The 20,912-nt window shown below is 44.9% G+C and overlaps 1 protein-coding gene across 1 annotated transcript in view; it reads left to right on the top strand.

Annotated features, from left to right (window-relative positions):
• Positions 1-1,811: 1,811 nt before the first annotated feature.
• The window catches only part of Eepd1 (endonuclease/exonuclease/phosphatase family domain containing 1), a 117,163-nt gene continuing 98,062 nt past the window's right edge, over positions 1,812-20,912 (top strand). The window contains exons 1-2 of the mRNA XM_027939636.2: positions 1,812-2,150; positions 2,667-3,730. Coding sequence (XP_027795437.2) covers positions 2,853-3,730 — 878 coding nt within the window. The 5' untranslated portion in view covers positions 1,812-2,150; positions 2,667-2,852. The remainder of the gene's footprint in view (positions 2,151-2,666; positions 3,731-20,912) is intronic.

The raw sequence follows: 20,912 nt of genomic DNA on the forward strand, positions 1-20,912 counted from the left end.
ATTTGATGCACCTCTGTTGAGTTACCTCTTGGCTTCATTTCTTTTTCTTGTTTATTCTCTCACTCTCTGTTTTTTCTTTTCTCTCTTGATTTTATTTCTAACAAAGGAAAGCATATGCTTAGATTTATGGAGGATAATACCAGATTATTGCTATTGTTCCAGGGAAATTATGAATATGTCCCTTCTTATTTCCAAATGTCCTGGCTTGGATAATAAAATATATGGTTTCTCTTCTTATGGCCCAACAGCCATGTCCCAGGCTGTTCAACACAGGGCTCATCAAGGCATTCTTCAGCTCAGTGACAATTATTCTTTCCTCTAAAAGGAGCTTTTCTGAAACTTTTTTTTTTCCAGCTCACATCAGGATTTCAGGGGATAGAGTTACTGTATGTAGCTTCACACTTGTATGGGAGGGTCTTGTGGGAGGTGAAGAGGGGGTATTCTTGCCAACATCCGAAATAGCTTGCTTGAGAATGAAACCAAAAGAAAAGAAGGTGGAGCCAGAGGTGGGGAGTCAGATCTTGCCTGAGGACTTTGAGCTGGATGCAGCCCAGCTTGAGGCTAAAATCTATTCCTTAACTTATCTCCAAGAAAGTAGGAAATCCCATCAATCACCCTCCCCTCCCCGCTTTTAAATCTAAGCTAATTTAACCTGGTTTTTGTCATTTGCAATTATTAGGGCCTTAATATCCCCAGCAGGAGAAGGTGCCTCAGCATTTTGCAAAACCTAGGTTGCCGCTCATTTCAATCTGAAATACCTTCTGCCTTCGGTGAGAATTACCGTTTCTTCTGATCTGATCCCTGGAATTCAGAGCAGAAGCAATTGGTCACATTGGTTGGGTAAAATCTATTTCTTCAGAGGACACTAACGGCCTAGGGTCAAAGTATTCAGTGGTATCTCCACATGGTTTGTTTAATCGAATACTCTAGCTCCAGGTATCCATTTTCATGCAGCAGGCTCTTTAATCTTTAACTAAATTATCATTTTGCAACCTGATTCAAAATCAGTTCTGAATTTGGGGATGCAGCTTGCATTTCCTAATAACAGAAACGTATCCTTATTTACTCAGAGTGCTAAATGTACAAAAGAGGAACACTGTTGTGTGCGACCCATGTAAACATACAGAGGAGAGGGCGCGAGACCTCTTTAGGGGCACAGAGAGATGGCTGTGGCATTACTGGATGGAGGACATCTTTCTGAGCAGAACCCAGGTAATACGCTAGTGGAAGAAAAGGAGGCAAGCAGGGTAGAAATTAAGATCCCAGTCAGTATCCTCTCTGAACGTTCTGCAGAACCGAACCAAGCCTGGACCCTAAGGGATGCCTCTCTCAATGGGAGTGTCCCGGCCTTGGTTCTCACGCCCCAAAGGCGGACGAAAAGCGGCAGGGCAGGTCTCGTCTCGGACAATAGAAAACAGCCTTTATCCAGCACAACCAGCCCTTCGTCCCGCGTGGAAAGGGAACCCTGGTACCCCAGCAGCAGAGGATAAGACAGTATTCCAGTGAGCTGCCCGCGCCGCTGCGGCGTAGGCCCCGCCCCCCAGAACATAAGTCCGGCCCCTGCCCCCCGGAGTCCGCCCCCGCGCGCCAGGGCCCCGCCCCTGTGTTCTGGGGTTCGCTCCCCGCCTCCTGGCGCTCAGGGCCGGTCCGGGGGCTCTATGGCTCCGCCTCTCGCACCCCAGGAGTCCGCCCCCGCCCTCTCGGGTTCCAGGCCCGCCCCCTCGCGCCCGCGCCCCGCCCCCACGTGCCCTCGGGAGTCCCAGGGAGGAGTTGCCGCGCGGGAGGAGGCGTGGTTATGCCCGCGGAGGCGCGGGCGGCGCAGCCGGGACTTTGGCTTTGACACAGACTGCGAGCGGCTGCTCTAGTGCTGGGGTCTGGACGCGCTCTGCGAATCCCGCGCCCGAGTTGGGTGCAGACTTTTTGCCTGGATAAACGCAACCGCGGCGACGCCGCAAGTCCTGGTGCAGTAGCAAGTCTTGGTGCAGCTTCAGCAGCCGGATTTCGCCACCCCTACCGCCGCCTGCGAGCAACCCTGCAGCTCCTGCCTGCTCCGGGAGAGCGACGCTGAGAGTTTCTCCCGCAGAAAGACAGGGACGCGCGGACCAAGGCCCGGCCACTGCCCCGCACCCGCGTGGGCGCCAGGGCTGGAGGTAGGGGCCCGCGTTGTCCTTGGCCGGTCTCAGGCTTCCGAGCCGCAGGTGGAAGAGAGACGAACCCCCCTCCCCCCTGCAGAGCGGCCCAGAGATTGGGATCGGGACCGGAGGCGGGTCTGGTGAGGGTCCATAAACCTCTTCTCGGTGTCCGCACAGGCAAGCACAGAGTTCCTAAGTTGCAGGCGGCGCTGAGTGTCAGGCGCGGAGTCAGTCCATGTGGGGGCGACTAAAGTGAGGAGGCAGCCCTGGCTCTGCTAGAGTTGAAAGGCAGAGAGGTGTGATACCGATGCAGATAGCTCTCGAGAAAGGTGGCTTATAGCCTTTTGGATCGCGGTATGACAAAAAACCCAGGCGTCTCCCGAGGAAAATCTGAATGGGCCAACCTTACTGTGCGTTTTCAGTTCACCTGCAGCCACTGGCCTGGAAATCTGGTAATGAACTCCAGCACTAGGTAAGGAGTGCTAATAGCAGATTGTCTCACTCAGTCAATTCATGTGTTAATTTCTTTTCTAGGTGGCCAAGTGAAAGATAATTTTGGACACTCTAGCCATGGAAGATTTGGCCTTTGTCTGCAGCAACCTCTTCGGCCCCTAAATTCTGCATTTTGTTCTTTTTGTGCTTATAAGGTCAACGGGGCATCTCCCCTAGCCAGAGTTCTGCAGTGGTGAGGCCTTCCTGGGCTCCCGATATTAGCTGGCCATGGGGAGTACCCTGGGTTGCCACCGCTCCATCCCCAGGGACCCCTCGGACCTGTCCCATAGCCGCAAGTTTAGCGCAGCCTGCAACTTCAGCAACATCCTGGTGAATCAGGAGCGGCTCAACATCAACACTGCTACAGAGGAGGAACTGATGACCCTCCCTGGGGTGACACGTGCTGTGGCTCGAAGCATCGTGGAATACCGAGAATACATTGGTGGCTTCAAGAAAGTGGAGGACCTAGCACTGGTCAGTGGTGTGGGTGCCACAAAACTGGAGCAGGTCAAGTTTGAGATCTGTGTGAGCAGCAAGGGTAGCTCTGCACAGCACTCTCCTAGCTCCTTGCGGAGGGACCTCCTGGCTGAGCAGCAGCCTCACCATCTAGCCACTACTGTGCCCCTCACACCACGTGTCAATATCAACACAGCCACCCCAGCTCAGCTCATGAGTGTGCGAGGCCTCACCGAGAAGATGGCCCTCAGTATTGTGGACTACCGCCGGGAACATGGCCCCTTTCGCAGTATTGAGGATCTGGTCAGGATGGATTGTATTAATGCTGCCTTCCTGGACAGGATACGACACCAGGTGTTTGCTGAGAAGTCCAGGCCCCCCTCCACCCACACCAATGGGGGTCTGACCTTCACTGCCAAGCCTCACCCTAGCCCTACCTCACTGAGCCTGCAGAGTGAGGACTTGGACCTGCCACCAGGGGGGCCCACACAGATTATCTCCACTCGCCCCTCAGTAGAGGCCTTTGGAGGCACGAGGGATGGGCGGCCTGTGCTGAGGCTGGCCACCTGGAACTTGCAGGGCTGCTCTGTGGAGAAGGCCAACAACCCTGGAGTGCGAGAGGTGGTATGCATGACACTCCTGGAAAACAGGTGAGAACTGGAACCACCAAGGGGGCCAGGGGGCTGGGTGTGCAGACAGCTCGGACTGGCCTCATCTGTGGATGCAAATGAGTGGACTTTTGGGGAGGGGGCAAAAGTATAAAGTCAGTGTATTTGATGCCCCCACCAATACTGTCACTTGAGGCTGAGCTCTCTTTCTGCTCCAGATTTTTCTGAATACAGCTGTCAAGGTTTATGGCTTATGTCTTGAGTGTGATACATCAGAGATGGATTCTTAATTTGCGGTACTTGGAGGTTGTTAGTGGTGCTGCCTTTGAGAAGGTCTGTGACTCACAAAAGGCTTCATAGGGTTTATACTGAATCAGACACTCAACCTTGGAAACTGGTACACAGTTTTACATATGAGAAAGAACTAATTGGATTTTTCTTTTATTAATGGGAGGGAAACTCACATTTGTTCCATCACATGTACCTATTTGTGTGCACAAAATCATACAAAAGACCAGGTACACACTGGCTGTATTTATCAAAAGGCTGTGAATGAATCACTCTTCATTCATTTTCTTATTTAACCCAAAGTTGTTTTTCAGTGTGTTACCTCTGTTGTCCCATTGCCAGAAAAGGCCAAACTGACATGTAAACTGACGTGTGTGTGTGTGTGTGTGTGTGAGAGAGAGAGAGAGAGAGAGAGAGAGAGAGAGAGAGAGAGAGAATATTGCCCAGATTTCCCTGTTTGAGCTGAAGAACAAACTCCTAGGATAGGCTGTTATCAGAGAGTGTTTACATCATTCACAACACTGTTCTCTGTAGGAGCTTCCGTTAACTCCCCATAAAACAAAATCATATATTGTGGCAGGAGCTCCTGCTGTTAGTAAACAGTATGGTCTATAATATAATCGGTTTGGGGAAGGAAAGAAATATTTGTAATTGTCCCTTCCTGGGTCAGAGATCCTCTGATTTGGTCTTGTGGGCTCTTGCCCTGCCAGTCACCAGAGGTGAATGTTAGTGGCTACTTGATGCCTTCTCTTGCATTGGGTGGTTGGTGAGGCTGGCAGTGTGACAGTTGGTGACATGAAGTGAGCTCTCAGCGGGAAATCACAGTGCATTGTGGCAGATCATCAGGACGAATTAGTGAGCAGAAAAACAGGTCACAGTGTTTCCCTGGCACCATCCCAGTGGGCACACACTCGTTGCTGATGAGAGAGAAACTGTGCACTGGGTCAGAGGACTGGACCAGAGGAGTCCTTGAGTGCTCTTCTTGCACTGCCTTGTCCCGTTTGGCACCCTAACAGAATCCTTTTGCAAAATATCTTGTACACAGGGGAAAACTGGACTCAGCCCTGGGAGATACTTCTCATGAGTGGCTTGATAATAGTTTGCGTCCTCAGACTATGGGCAGATGAATGGGAAAAGGGGAGGGAAGGGGAAGTGAGTGAGACAAACTCACAAAAGGCTTCATAGCCTTAGTGAGACAGCTGCCTAGTTCCTGTGAGTTTTCTTAAGGCTCAGTTTGGGGTGAAGAGATGATATGTCATGAGCTTTGTAATGTTTTGAACAACTAATAAAAAAAAAAAAAAAAAGAGGGGATGAATCAGAATCTGAAGTTGCCTGGTGGAAATGACAGCCTGAGCAGTTCTTGCTCATTTATTTAGTGTTTTCATTCACGGGGCACCTGGACCAGCACTATCAGCTGCTACACATGCAAACTCTACATTTCTGTGTTTAACACCCCCTCCAGGTGTTTCTGATGTATACTAGTTCAAGAACCTCATACTAGGAGTTGGGCACTTGTTGTCCCTCTGGGGTTCTCTTGCCCCTCCCCCTATACTGCCTTTTCTGGCAAGGCCAGTGATTTTTTTGTTTGGAGGTTTCCAGGTACTTCCCCCCCGCCCCGCCCCGCTTTGATTGTTTCGATCATCCCTATAGTTTATTCAATCCCATGATGTTCTTTCTGGCCATGGTTTGAAAAGCTTATTCAACGTCTAGGACTTACCAATGTGAAGGGTAGGAAATGGGAGGGTAAAACCTGGCATAGTGGTGTACGCCTGTAGTCCCAGCTACTTTGCAGTGTGGAGATGGGGCCTCTGGGAGATGCAGTGCTTGCTGGGGGTTCAATGTGGGGGCACTAACACCTCTTGTCCAAGGTGGAGTTGATGGGGTTTGTTTTGTTTCTCTCCTTTAAATTTCCTAAAGAGATGAGGACTTGTTGAAGACATCTAACTGCTGGTGTTCAAGCAAGAGTGCAGGAAAAGCTTACCCAAACCCAGCACACCTGTGAGCAGTGGGAAGGGTGGCCTGCACCTCCATTACTTCACACACATGGCCACGTGTGTTGTCCTGTCCAATGCATTCTGTGTTCTGGGCACTCCTAGCACATTGTGAGTGTCTGGTAAACATAAACAGGCTTAGGGCCTGATCTTCCCCAGAGCTGGGATGGACACATTTGCCTGTGTGACTGTCTTGAGGCACTTAAAAACTGTCACAGAATGGATCTCATATACTCAGTGTTCATCCTGATTCACAGAAGTCACTTACAATCCAGTTGTTCCCTTTATTAGTATGAGGAAACATATTTAGCATGAGCAAGAGTGAAGACAGGTAATTTTCTGGGTGTTTCTTATTTTTATACGTGTTCACATACGACAGAAGAGGTCCCTGCCTTCTGGATATGACTTTGTATTGTCTAACAGCTTTCACATTAATTTGATTTCCCATAACTCCAGGAAGTAATACTTGCTCTTTATTAATGCTTCTCCATCTCTGGGTGAGGAAGTCAAAACCCAAGAAGTTGAATGGCTTGTCTCTGAGACACAGCTCACTAGTGACTCAGCTGGGACAAGGACCCAGGTTCTTTGTATCTTTATCCTGCCTTGTTTGGTTATCTCCCTCTCTGTTGAATAAAGGGCATTTGCCAAATTGTGTGCCAATCACAGTTTCTTAAATTGTGTCCATTAAAGCAGCCCTTGGGCAATTTTGGAAAGGAATAACTGACTTGTAAGTTTGCTTTCTGCAAGTTTGCATTAGTAGGTGCATTTTCTTAATGCTAAAGGGTCCCTGTATGGGATGGGAGTTGGAGTTCTTTCTTTTTTTTTTAATGTTTATTTTTTAGTTTTAGGTGGACATAATACCTTTATTTATTTTATTTCTATGTGGTGCTGAGGATTGAACCCAGTGCCTCACGCATGCCAGGTGAGCCACATCCCCAGCCCTGAAGTTCTTTCTTGACCTCGAATGCTGGTGTTTTGGTGGATGGGCAAGTATGAGCTCCAAGAAGCTGTTTTACATGTGAAACCTGAGGTAGGACAGCACAGAGCTAGATAATTATAGTCACCAGGAACCTTGAGGGACACCATTGCTAGTGTCACAGAACTGACAGGTTTCATCAGATTTCTTTTGCCAAACCTCAGTCTTAGGCAATGTTCTTCCTTGTTCAGCAAGACTGATAGAAGAATGCTTCTGCTAAATATCCTTGCAAAATGTGGTGATAGCCTATGTACAGAATGACAATCATTTCATTTTTATTTATTTTTTGCTGAATAATCATGCTATTTTGGAAAAAACCCTTTGGTTACTGAAGGTATAAACCCTGGAGGAGCTGACAGATAATCTCCAAAAAGAATGAGGAGATTTAACATACAAGTTGCTTATTTTCCCCACAGCCTGCATCAGAAGGAAACTCCAATGTCAGAGTTGTTAGCCTTATAATGGTTTAAATCTGATTTCTTGCTGCGTCTGCACTATTAAAGTGCAAGGTGGATTAGTGCCTGGCAACATGCACTGATTGTGAAAAAAGAGATTTCACTTTATCAGAGTTGATTGTGGGATCAATCTTGACGCAACCCATCTTGTTATTTGGTTCATTCATTGAAAAATATGTATCAAATGCCTGCTATGCACATGTGTAAGCTAGATTCAGGGATCAGCTTGGCCCAGTTACTTAATACAATTAAGTAAATGTGGACCAGTCTGCATGGCTCAGCATCAAAACAGTCTGGTAAACCCAGACTTTGGAGGGCAAGTCACAGAGCATGATTGACATCTGGTTGTATTTTTCCCAAATGAATAACAGACTCATCCTGGGGATTGAAGGGTGTGTGGATGCAGCCAGATTAGAACATCTGGGGATAAAATGCCCAGCCATCCTCTTAAAGTAGAAATTATGAAATCCCTTTTGACAGCTCTGGAAACTGAGGCTCTGAGAGATTAAATAGTATCTGTGTCCTTCAGAAATGTAGATGTTGGAGTCAGTATTTGAAGCCAGGGCATGTTGATGTCAAAGCCAAGACTGGGTGTGTTTTTCCCATACTTTATGTCCTCCCATGTCCTGCCTCTGACCCTTGCCTGCCCATAGTCCACCCACTGTTTCCTCCCTGTCTTGGGTCTTAGGCTGGACAGGTATCAGGGTTTTTGGGGAAGGAGGCTTCACCTAACCCCTGGGACTGTCTCAGGCCCCTGGTGGCCTCTGCTCCTTTCCTGTTTTTGTTCCTCCAAGGATGGGGCTTGTGGCCAGGCACAGAGCAAATCCAGAGGGCGTCAAGGCTCCTCTACCCGGCCCTCTGCTGTGAGTCTGCAACCTTGGGCCCGACTCCAAGGTGGAGTTCCGGTTTTGTGAGCCAAGGAGTTCTGGGTCATTTCCAAAGAAAAAGGTGGTCAGCAACAAGAGAGCTGTGAATTCATAAGAGAGTGTTAGGGGAAGTTCCCATGTGGGCACCATTTGTAGTTTATTTTACTAAAGGGAAAGGAGTTACTTTTATGTTTTGAGAAAGTCAGGCCCATTTTGGGTCTGATTTCAAGGCTCTGTGGGGTTTGATAGTGTTGATTCTCCCAGGAGATAGCTATTCCTGCCTGCCTCCATTCATTCAGAAGAGGTTTTGGAGCTTTTCTGGGTACCAGGTTCTGTGTCAGGCTCTGGTCATAAAGTGGAGAAGTGAATCTTGCTAAGGGGTGTGGAAGTGCAGACATAAGGCTCTGCTCCAAGGTTGGGTGACAAACAGGTTACAACAGATCAGTCTCTCCAGGTCAGTGCTAATGCTAAGGGTGATGGAGGCGAGTTGAAGAGAAATATTTGGATAGATGGGGTTAAGGAAGGCCTCAGCTGCTTGTTAGTGCATGAGGAGCTAGGCATGGAAAAGTTGGGGAAAAGAGTGGCCCACAGAGGAACCAGCAAGTGCAACAGCCTGAGGGTAGATGGCCAGAGTTCAAGAGTACAGGTGAGGCTTGGGAGGGGGGGTTGCAGAGGGAGGCGTGGCCAGATCAGGTGGGCCCTCTAAGGCTTTTATTTTAACCTCAGAAAGAGGCCACAGAGGTTGGAACCAGAGACCAGTGAAATTACGTCTTGCCAGGTTGCTCTAGGTGCTGGGGCCTGCATGGTGAGCCCTGGGAGTTAAGTGAAGAGGCAGTTGGAGGATTCCAGAGTAGTGACTGGGGAGAAGTGGATGGAGACAAGGGACTCTTGTAGAGGTAAAAACTGGAAACACTTGTTTGTATTTGGGATAATGTGAGGGTTAAGTGGGGAGCTTGCTGGAAATGCTCTGAGATTCCTAGAAGGCAGGCTCAGAGGCATTTAAGAAATCCTGAGACTGACTTGCATTCTTCTGCATTGTGGCAACATGACACAGCTTGCTGCCCTCACCCTTCCCCCTGTGACTGCTGTTCTCCACCTTGGAGTCAGGTGTGGGGTCTCAGGTCCATAACAAGAGTAAGAGGCCCTGGTCTGTGTGCTGAGCAGATAGTGCATCTGACAAGGCCACATATGCTTTTTAGCATCAATAGCATATAGATGAGGGCATACTTGGGGATTTTATGTAACTATTTTTTTTTTTTTTTTGTACTGGAAATTGGACGCAGGGGTGTTTTACTGCTGAGCTACATCTCCAGGCTTTTTCTTTGTTTTAATTTTTTTTTTTTTTTTTAATTTTGAGACGGGATCTTGCTAAGTTACCCAGGCTGGCCTTGAACTTGCCATCCTCTTGTTTTATGTAATTTAAAAAAATTTTTTTTAGTTGTAAATGAACACAATGCCTTTATTTGTTTATTTTTATGTGGTACTGAGGATCAAACCCAGTGCCTCACACATGCGAGGCAAGTGCTCTACAGCTGAGCCACAATCCTAGCCCCTTATGTAATTATATTTATTAGAAGGTATTTACATCAATTCAGTTGCTTATTGATTGAACATCTGCTTTGTGCTCTCTACCAGATGAGGTCAGAGGCACAGGGAGACCCCACTCCACCTTGTGGTCAGGGAGCTCACAGTTTCAGAAGGGGACCCACACTCCACAGGTACTTAACATGGTGATGCATGGGATGAGGGAGGAAGTGAATCTTGCTAAGGAGTCTGGAAGTGCAGACATCAGGTACTAGTTTGCTTGGCTCTGCAGGTATATAGATGCCTCAGCCTCAGTGGGAGGATGAGGAGAGAGAACCAAGTCAGGTGGTTGGGAGGGAGGTCAGGGTCTGAGAGACAGGATTGAATGCTGAAAGTCCACACTCACTCTCCACCACACACACATTCAGCTGAGGAGCAGAAGATAGTAGATTATAATTTATAGTACTCACACAAGGGCACAGAAGGCTCCGGAATCAGGATATGAATACCTCACCTGTGAAGCAAAGTGGTTTATCGCAGAATTTCCTAACAGTCTCTGCCAGTAGCAAATACAGTGATGCATTTCATGAAAATTTGATTTGCTCATCATAGACATCCTGTGTGTTGTAATGGATAGCAAGGTGAAATTCCACATCCCTGACACCTCACATCAAAACATCCAGGAGATGCCACAAAAATGCCTTGCTCTCTGACAGCCTGTTGGTCCTCATCAAGTACTTGGAATTCTTTGCAGCTCACTGGCCCTATTCCACACCACTGTGCATAGGCCTGTTTCTGGACCAGGATTGTTAGTGTGGTGGTTTGATTGACAGCTGGCAAACAGTTGCCAAACATGTGGACTCTAGTGGCTAGGAACCCCGTGGAGGTGTCCTCAGAGTAAACATGTCATTATAAAAAGAAATATGGAATCCTTCTTCCAAGCTCCTTGGTAAAGAAACCCTGGATTTGTTTTACTGGCTACAGTTCTCCAACTAATGTTAATTTGTTGCTTGTTTCCAACCAGACCTTGTTTCCTGAGGATTCTATTTTGGTTCAGCCATTACCAGATTAAGCTGTTAAGCTGGGCCTTCAATTGTTTTATCTAGAAGCTGCTATGAGCTCCTATAATGGAGTGCTTTGCTGAAGGAACCTTGTTCCTGTGGCCACATTTGGCTATTCTAGGGACCTACAATCTTGTTTGCTCACCACCAAACTGGAGGGTCAAATTGGTACTTTGTCTTTCTCAGTTTCTGCTAAATAAAAAATGTGTCTTTTAAAGCAGTGGCTGGTTGGGGGAGGGTCTCAGGTGAATTGTTGTTTAAAATATTGATCTAATATCCCATTCAAAGAAAAATTCTTTGGAATGTATTCTCCATTAATCAAATTCAGTCTTGTATTTAAAAAAATTTTAAATTTATTTATTTTTTAGCGATCCCTGAATGAGGGAAAAATAAAAATATGCATGGCCTCAAAGTACCAGTGATTGGCTTTTGGTCTTGGATTTTTGGCTTTAGGTCTCTGGTGTTAGGTTGTGGGCCTGGGGCTGGTTCCTTCCTTTCCTTCCTTTAGATCATCCTATCATTTGACTGGTCAGTTTGTTTTATTTTGTTCTACAGAGTGATCCCCAGTCATTTAAAATTGGAGGTCTCATTTTAAATAGCAGAATACTTCATGTCCCCCTCTCCTGGAGGGTGGTTGGGCTTATAGTGTCCATTTGGTTGTACTAGTTGGTACTAAGAACAAAACACTAATAGTTAACACAGGTCGTTGCTGTGACTGAGATCCAGGGCTAAGCAGCTTGAGCTGTGGCAGTGTCATTGTTCTTGCTTTACACAGAAGGGACAGCCCACAGAAGCTGGGGAACTTTACGCAGGTGGAGCCTGGACTGCAGTTCAAGCTGTTAGTCTCCAGAGCTTGAAGATGAAAAGCTTCTCTGAGTCCAACAGAGTTCTTTCTTCTGCATGTTTGCATTTTACTTCTCACCCAACCAGCTCACTGGACTAGACATGTCTTAACCAACTTTAGAGATGAGTTCCCAAGGATATTAATATATATAACAATATCCTCAGGTATGGGTGCGCTAGTGTGTGTTTCTTCAAAGTGGAGCAAAGATATTTGCAAAGCAAACTGAGTGCAGGATACTGAATTTTTTATGGCTTTTCAGTCTTACAGTTTTCTTGACCACACCTATTTTGATAGCAATTTCTCATACAACTTGCTTTTATAGATGTTTTCCAAGCGTCATCTTCATCTTCTTAGGAAAAGCTTCTCTTCTTAGGTTTCCAGCTCATCAATTGCTTCACATTTTAGTAAAATGTATAGCTGAATTCATAATCTGGGGACAGACGCAGTTGACTTGCGGTAACTGATTATAATGTCAAGAATTCATTAGCACATTATCTCAATTTTTCCTAAAAACACCTCTATCAAGTTTTACAAGTAAAAAATACAAAGTAGCAATGAGCTTTTATTTTGACTCAACACCTCTACTAGTCAGCATTTTCTTTAGTGATGTGGGTGGACCGCTTACAGAACCCATGAATAACTGTGAACTGGGAGGGATTTAAAGAGGAGGCTGATAAGAAACATTTTTGAGTTTTCAACTCCACGCTTTCCAAAAAATATTCTGAATTGAATTTTAAAGTTTGTTGATTTTTTTTTTTTGGGTACCTGGGATTGAATTCAGGGACACTCAACCACTGAGCCACATCCCCAGCCCTATTTTGTATTTTATTTAGAGACAGGGTCTCACTGAGTTGCTCAGCACCTCACCATTGCTGAGGCTGGCTTTGGACTCGCCCATTCTCCTGCCTCAACCTCCTGAGCCACTGGGATTACAGGTGTGTGCCACTGTGCCTGGCTAAAGTTCTCCATCCATGTGAGACTGCACAGGAGACTGTACATAGTATTACAGAACACTCGTGTTGAACTCAGCTGCAAGACAGATGATTTAGAACCTGGTATTATGTTATTGTCAAGGCTTTCCATATTTATGATAAAAATGAGAGTAGTGGACTTTTGACATGGAAAAAAGTTGTTTTTGCCTTTCAAACTTTGGGGTAAATGTAATTGAACAGAATCTGTGATTATATGATGTGGTTTGAAATGTTCCATTTGCAACCACTTGTCGATGAAAATCTGAAATTTCTTGTCATTGGTCAACCAGAGCAAGACACAGAAATAAACTGGATGGTAAGAGACAAGACCTCAAAATCGTCCGTAATCCCTCACTTCAAATACAGTGTTTGTGGTCATCAAAACAGCTGTGGTATTTTGATTGATGGATTCTGCTGATAAAGGTTATATACTTAAATGTATACCTTTCTTCCATATCACATGAGTTTCTTCCAACCCTGAGCCTTTTTCCATTAAAAGGGAAAATGACCACTATTTCTATCAAGTATTTTTGAATTCTGGGAAGGAAGAGGTATTGTCCCTGTAGATAAGATGCATGTTAGTTTGCTGGGACTGCCATCAAAAGTATCACAGACTGGGTGAATTAAAATACAGGAATTTATTGTCTCACAGTTCTGGAGGCTGGATCCAAGGTGAAGGTATCAGCAGGAGTGGTGTTTTTCTGAGGGCCTTTCCCTGCCATCAGAAAAACTGCCATCTCCCTATGTCTTCACGTCTACATCCAAACTTCCTCTTCTTATAAGAACACCAGTCAAATTAGATTAGGGCCACCCTGACAGCCTCATTTTATTTTAATTACCTCTTTAAAGATCCCTTTTCCAAAAATAGGTGCATTATGAGGTATTGGGGGTTAGAACTTAAACATATGAATTTTGGAGGGACACAATTTAGCCTATAGGAAAATGATTTAGTGAACACTGTGTAGGGTGTTCCTTCTTGGCTGTTTGTGAGGAACATTGCTCCTCTGAGATTTTCCTGGAGAGATGATTTTAAGGTGTTCATGTCCCATTTTTTGTTCGTTTGTTTGTTTGGTACTAGGAATCAAACCCAGGGGTGCTTAACCCGAGCCCTTTTTGTTTTATATTTTGAGACAAGAGTTTTACTAAGTTGCTTAGGGCCTTGCTAAGCAAGGCTGGCTGTGAATTTGCAATCCTCCTGCCTCAGCCTCCCAAGTTGGTGGGCTTAAAGAGGTGAGCCAGTGCACCCAGCTTCATGTCCCAGTTTGAAGACTAAAGAAAGCTGCCTTTAAGTTACTGGAGTGACACTGATCTGAAAAACAGCTCTCTTGTGGAAGCACAGCAGGTAAGGCCAGGCTCTTACTTAGGAGCTGGCTTCAGGTTCCCCCGGCACTTCTCTCCTTCAAACTTGCCAGTCCTGGGTTTGACTCCTGAAACTATAGCAGGGACGCCAGGCCTTGGCACCGCCCCTTCCCTCAGGCACAGCCTCCCTTTGCCAAGGCTTTCTTTGGCTACAGGTAATGTTGACATAGGAGTCTGCCAAACGCTGGGCACCAGTTTCAGGTAGGGATTTAGTGCCCGTCCACTGTGCATAACGTAGTGCCCTTCAGAATTGCTGGGGAGAGGTGAGACTCAGATGGCAGTCAGGATGCTGGCTCGACTCTTGCTTTCTTGACTTCTGCTGTGAAGCACCAGCTAGGGCCTCCCTTGTCCTGTCGATTTCTTTCCCTTCTGTCACGGTCACTGTTGTCATTGCCCATCAGTGCTGTCTGCCCTCCTAGACAGAAGGTTTCACGAGGGCAGGGTCCTGTCCGTACAGCATGGTTTCTGCACAGGAATCTTGGGAATTTGTGGGGAGGATATAGGACTGCTCACGTTTACTGTACTTTGCCTCAAGCGCTGTTGCTAAGCCTTCTCTATTATTTAAGTAACTTCCTCCTCACTCTGCCCCCGCGAGGTGGGTGAAATAGCTCTACTTGACACACAAGGAAACTTAAAAGAATTGAAGTAAACTCACAGGGGCTCACCTGGTTGGTGAGTGTGGAGCAGAATTACCCCAAGCCCGAACACTTTTAGATACAGAGGTAGTGAATCCATGAACCTGGAATGGGAGAGGAGTCAAAGAAAGGGAACCAATTCTAAAACTAGAAAGCAAGAAGGGGCACGGTGAACTGGGGGAAAGGACCCTGTCTCTTGGAGGTCCTGCGCCCTGCTGTGGTGCTTACCCCAGCATTTGATGAAATCATTTGGTTCTGTCATCTAGTGAAGTCTGGCTGAGCCATGCAACAACTGGATATTTCAATATTGAAATATGGTTTCCATGCCCTACAGATCACCCCATTCACAGTGTAAAATGGGGTGTTTTTAGTGTATTCAACTATTAGCACTGATTCTAGAACATTTTTATCAGTGCAAAAGAAACTCTGTACCTATTGGTAGTCACTTTTTACCCCCAGCTCTGGGCAACCATGAGTCTCTCTCTCTCTCTCTCTCTCTCTCTCTCTCTCTCTCTCTCGACTTGACTATTCTGGATATTTCATATAAGTGGAATTATGCAATACATGGCCTTTTGTGTTGGACTTCTTTCAGTTAGCATGATGTTTTCAAGCCTCTTCCACATTGTAAAGCACGTGTGAATATTTCTTTTACTTTCTTCATGGCTGATGTACCACATTTTCTTTATTCATTCATCAGTTGGTGGATATTAGCGTTATTTCTACTTTTTGGCTGTTAGGAATAATGCTGCCATGAACATTCATTTACCTCTTTTTATAGGGACATGTATTTACATTTTCCTTGAATATATACCTAGGAGGGGTCATATGAAAATTCTGCATTCAGCATCTTGAAGGACTGCTAGACTGTTTTCCAGAGCAGCTGTACCATTTTACATTCCCATTGGCAGTATATGAAGGCTCCTATTTCTCCACAGCCTTGCCAACACTTGTTATTATCTATCTTTTTGATTATAGCCATTTATTGCATGTGAAGTGGTATATCATTTGGAATTTGAATTTCATTTCTCTAATAACTGGTAATTTTTGCATCTTGTTGTGTTTTTATTGGCTGTTATTTCTCTTTGTTGGAGAAATTTTTACACAGATCTGAGTGGACTGTTTTCAAACCTGTTTCCAAGTTGAAGAAAAGAGACATGATCCTTGTGCTGACTCGATCCCTCTTGCCCTGTAGTCATGGAATCATTATACCAGGACATTACCTCCATAGGTAATAGGAAAAATTGCCCACCATCCTACAGAAAGAAACCCTTATTTGGGAAGGAGCCTGGAAAATTCCATGTGAGGTGCTCTATGATTCTGACTGAAGCATGATGTGAATAAGGCTTTAAGCAGGGTCCATGAGAAATGCTCTGGGTCTTCTGATGTTCACACTCAAGTTATGTGTTTTGGATGGAAGTTGATCACTTTTTATCTGAAGCCAAAATGTAATCGACAGCAGGCCAAGGTTCGCAATGAGAAGTGAACTTTGGAAATTGTATCACAGTCTTTGCAAATCACAGGCCCCTGGGTCAGGAAAGAACTCAAAGAAGCACCTGTTACAGGACACTGCCAAGGCCATCACAGACAGATGAAATCACACGTGCAATGTTGATTTCCCTATTCTTTTGAGCCCCAGCTGTGGAGAGTGAGTCATTGCACTCTTCATTTCAAGGCACCCTGTCATTGGCCAGTGCAATATTTTGTAAATGTCTTTTCTTCTTCACCCACCTCCCATAGATTCCCATTGGAAAGTGTTAGATATATGACCCTGGACATGTCATTGGAAAACATGGTGTTTCTAATCTACAAAAATGTTGTGTTCTTAACATTTCCAACAAGTTTTGGCTTTTGACAGTGGCTTGCTCAGAAGAACTAAGTTCATGCTGGGCATCTACCACATTGACCCACCCAGCCCTCTGAATAGAGATCCAGTCTAGTTATAGTAGTTCTTGTTACCACAGTGCTCTTCTCCCCTTCCTGTGTGTCTTTTATGTCTTAGTCTGTATTCTGCTGCTATAGCAGAATCCCTGAGACTAGTAGTTTATAATAAACAGAATAGGTTTGCATCATGGTTCTGGAGCTGGGAAGCCCAAGCACATGGCACCAGCATCTGGCAAAGGCCTTTGTGCTGCATCATCTCATGGCAGAAGGTGGAAAAGCAAGAGAGAAAGGAACTTGCTTTTATACCAACCTTGTTCTCTCTATAATAATCTACTCCCATAATAACAACATTAATCCATTCATAAAGGCAGGATCCTCATGACCTAATCACCTCTTATTAGGCCCCACCTCCCAGCACCATTTCATTGGGGATGAAGTTTCCAACTTTGGAGGACAGTTTCACATCATACCACTTTATTTGTAATTTAGTCCCATTTTCCAAACCCTTTCCTTGTGATAAAACCAGTCAGTTAGAACCTCTTGGGGGTTCTCTTATATATTTGGTGACTTCAATTCAAATCCCTTCCATCTCTCATTCTTACCCTAATTAATTTTAGTTCATTTTTTCTTTTCCCACATTTCACATATTAAAAGGCATGACTCAGTTTTCTTGGCTGCACTCTGAAGTTCAGATTGTCCAGGTACATTCTTTTTTTTTTTTTTTTTTTAATATTTTTTAGTTATCAATGGATCTTTTATTTTACTGATTTATATGTGGTGCTGAGGATCGAATCCAGGGCCTTACACATGCCAAGCAAGCACTCTACCACTGAGCTATATCTCCAGCCCCTGTCCAGGTACATTCTTGCATGAGAAGATCTGTGAACACAAGTAGACCTAGTAGAAAAGCCAAAATATATGTTGCCAACTGAAGACAACCCTCCCCTCCTATGAATGTTTAAACTCAAAGTTAATTTTATTTGTGCAAAACAATTCTAGCATTGAGTCAGATTTTGTCACAGATAAACTTTGAGATCAGCAACCTTGGAATTATCTTTCATAGTTCAAACACCATTGATCGAGTCTTGTTTTTATAGATCTTTTTTGCTTCTCACATGTCCATGGATTCGTACGTGTCTGACCATAGACATATGCTTGTACTTGTCTCCACCCACAGAGTGTCTGAGTATGTGTGTTATAAATATACCCATCTTTTAAAATAGATCTTTATCTTTAATGTTAATTGCATCTTCCACTTTCTCAGTGTGTAAGAAGGGTTGGGAAGACCCATCTATAGTTGTCTGTATACTTCCTTCTGGCTAATTATTTGTGAATTCTTATCTATAGTTGGTTTTAGCCAAGCCCACTGGTTCCTGGCATCTGATTTAATCTAAAAGTGACCCAGGTGACAATTAGAAGTGTCTCTTATTCTCACCAGGCTTCTAAATGATCTGGTGGCTGAAAAAAATAAGGCCAGGTGCCTTTTGAACACATAATTCAAAGACAAACTGTGAAATTCATTTTTGGTGCTGTTAGTAGGGGCTATAGGTTTTTGTATGAAATGTTTAAAACATACAAAAAATATAAATAATACTTCAGTCCTTTTCCCACTTTTGTCCATGCATTTTACTTTCTTGGGGACTCAGTGCCCTTCTACAGCACTGGGATTCTTTTAGATTCCTTTCTGTGCTTGGAAAAATTTCCTTCCTTATGGGATTCGATGGGCAGCAGCATCTACCATCCCTTGGGAAAGAATGCAAGATTCACCTTCCCAGCATCCTTTGCAGCAAGGACCCAGGATCCACAGTTTGATATATCACTGTTAATCTCTGATTGAGGGTCAGTGTCACCAAAAGCACAGGGCCTATGGGAACAAGCTGTACAGGATTAGGTCCTTGAGGCAGCAGACACTATGTGGCTATGTGGTACTATGACTATGACTATGTGGTACCCAGGGCTGGTGCTGTTGTCGTACAGGCTACAGCATCATGTACTGGACATTACAGCTTGTGAATCCTACCTAGACCAGTTCTGGGAGTGTTTGCATCTTGTTCCTGATTGGCCACCCCTCGCTCCTCGATATCCTTTTAACTAAGTTCTTTTCTGCATTAGTTCACCAGTGTTGACTTCTGTTTCTTGCAATTAAGAATCTTGATGATATATCCTGATATACAGGCCCTGGACCACTGACTTTAAAACTCTTTTTAGCCAAGCAATCCTTTCCTTAAAGGAAATCTTATGGGGAAGCACAACTCGGGAAGCTGATAAGAAGTGCCGCTCTGGGTTGGGGCATGGGAGGAACCAGCAATAGGTAAGCCATGGGTAAAATCCATTGTCCTGGACATTTTGTGATTTGAGTCAAGGACAACTTCCCTGTTCCTGTTACCAGGTCCTGTTTTCTTCCAGGCAGTCCCTGGACAAACACTGGGTAATGTTTACTGCTGGTTCTTCACCAGTTTGCATTTTTAGGGCTCTTTGTATGCTGTTCATTTCCTCCAAGACTTCTGATAGCTTACACTGGACAAACGCTTATATACCTTCCCACATTCAGACCCTGCACAAGTGTGGCTACCTGGATTGAAGAGATCCAATGTCACTGTGCACTGTGCTGCACACCTGTTAACCCAGCTACTTGGGGGACTCAGGCAGGAGGATCTCAAGTTTGAGACCAGCCTAGGTAACTTAGCAAGACCCTCTTGCAAAATCAATTTTTAAAAAGGACTGGGGATATACTGAGCCCAGTGGTAGAATTTGCTTAGCATGTGCAAGGCCCTTGGTTTGATCCCTAGCACTGCAAAAAAAAAAAGTGTTCTATGTCTCAGTCCATTTCTATGATTTAAAAAAAACTCTCACAGCCACCTAATCAGCACATGCTGCCATTTGTCCTCATGTGTAGAAGAATGTGCTGCATGGCAGCTCTCTCAGCCTCACCACTATTGACATATGTTTTTTTTAAGTTTTCATTTTGAGATAATTGTAGATTCACATTCTGTTGACATTTTGGGCCAGGCCATTCTTGGCTGCGGAGGCTGGCCTGTGTTTTGCAGGATGTTTAATGAGTCTCTGGTCCCTACTCACTACACGTCACCAGGACCCCTTTTCCACAACTAGAAATATCTCCAGACATTGCCATGTGAATGTCCCTTTGGGGGCAGATAACCCTGGTTGAAAGCCACTTCTCCAGAGCCATTTTAAAGGTACATAAAGTGGTATACCAGTGTGGGGACCATACCTTGGCCAAACTGATTGTCCCTGGCTAGAAGAAGCTTTGGGCCCTGGGGCCTCAGCCGGACAAGGAAGCAGGTGAGGTCAGGGGACTGAGCTGGGATTTTAGAATACTCATGGGCACGTGATCATAGTGGGGCCTTGGAGGCAGTAGGCCTTGGGTCTACCTTTTAGCCATGGAATCTATGACATGGATGGAACTAAGTGACGTGGGTGGAGTAGAGTGAAGAGATTAGGAAGTGAGACCTAAGAAACTTTCAGCTGTCCCGGTCCCTCACTGAGATTCACTGAGTAAAGAAAGAACTTGGGAACTACAAAACAGATTTATGTCACTTGCGATCAGGGTGAGTCCAGGTTGGGGATGGTGGATAGCAGAGAGGGTAAGAAAAGGGCCCAAGGGACAGAAGATTCCTAAAGAAGCCTCTTTAGGAATCTAAAGGGTGGGGGCTGAGGACTGTTTAATGCACTTGGAAGATAGCAGTCCCTTCAGGAGTGACCTGAAAATAATCATATCCCTCTGAGAAAGAGCAAAGTTTGGAGAACAGAAGGAGTAGGATTTCTTAACCCTGTGTTGCAAATTTTAGGATACCAAACTAGGTTTCATGGAAGCCTGGTGAATTCAACATGTTCTCAGGCATGATGGGTGCCCGAATAGGATTATTTCTCTTCAGATGCTCTGAGGAATCACTAGTACAATTATGAACAGAAAAGTACTAGCAGGGTTTGAGATACTCACTTATTAGAGGTGATTAATACTCAAGTATGACTTCTGTGTGATTATCATTTTTCTTGGTAATGTTCCCCATAAGATAAAAGTGAAAGCTTTAATGGGAATAAATTGTTATTTTTTTTTACATCCATCAAAACATCTGAAATTTAAAAGATACTATATTTGATGTTAATATCATGCTAATTTGGTATATGTTTGATTCTTATTATAAATACAATCTAAAATAAATTGCTTATGCCAAAATGCAGAACGCCTCATTTTCAGTGAGGAAAAAGAGGTGGGAGGGAAATAGCATATGGTATGAAGTAGTACATGCTAAAAATAAAGCTGCCTGTTTCTCCTCAAGTATCTCCTAGGTACTTTGGATGTCTTTGATGGAAAGAAAAATAATAAAGCCAAACAAGAAGCAACACATTTT

The sequence above is a fragment of the Marmota flaviventris genome, chromosome 1 (assembly GCF_047511675.1).
Source record: "Marmota flaviventris isolate mMarFla1 chromosome 1, mMarFla1.hap1, whole genome shotgun sequence".
NCBI classification, from domain to species: Eukaryota; Metazoa; Chordata; class Mammalia; order Rodentia; family Sciuridae; genus Marmota; species Marmota flaviventris.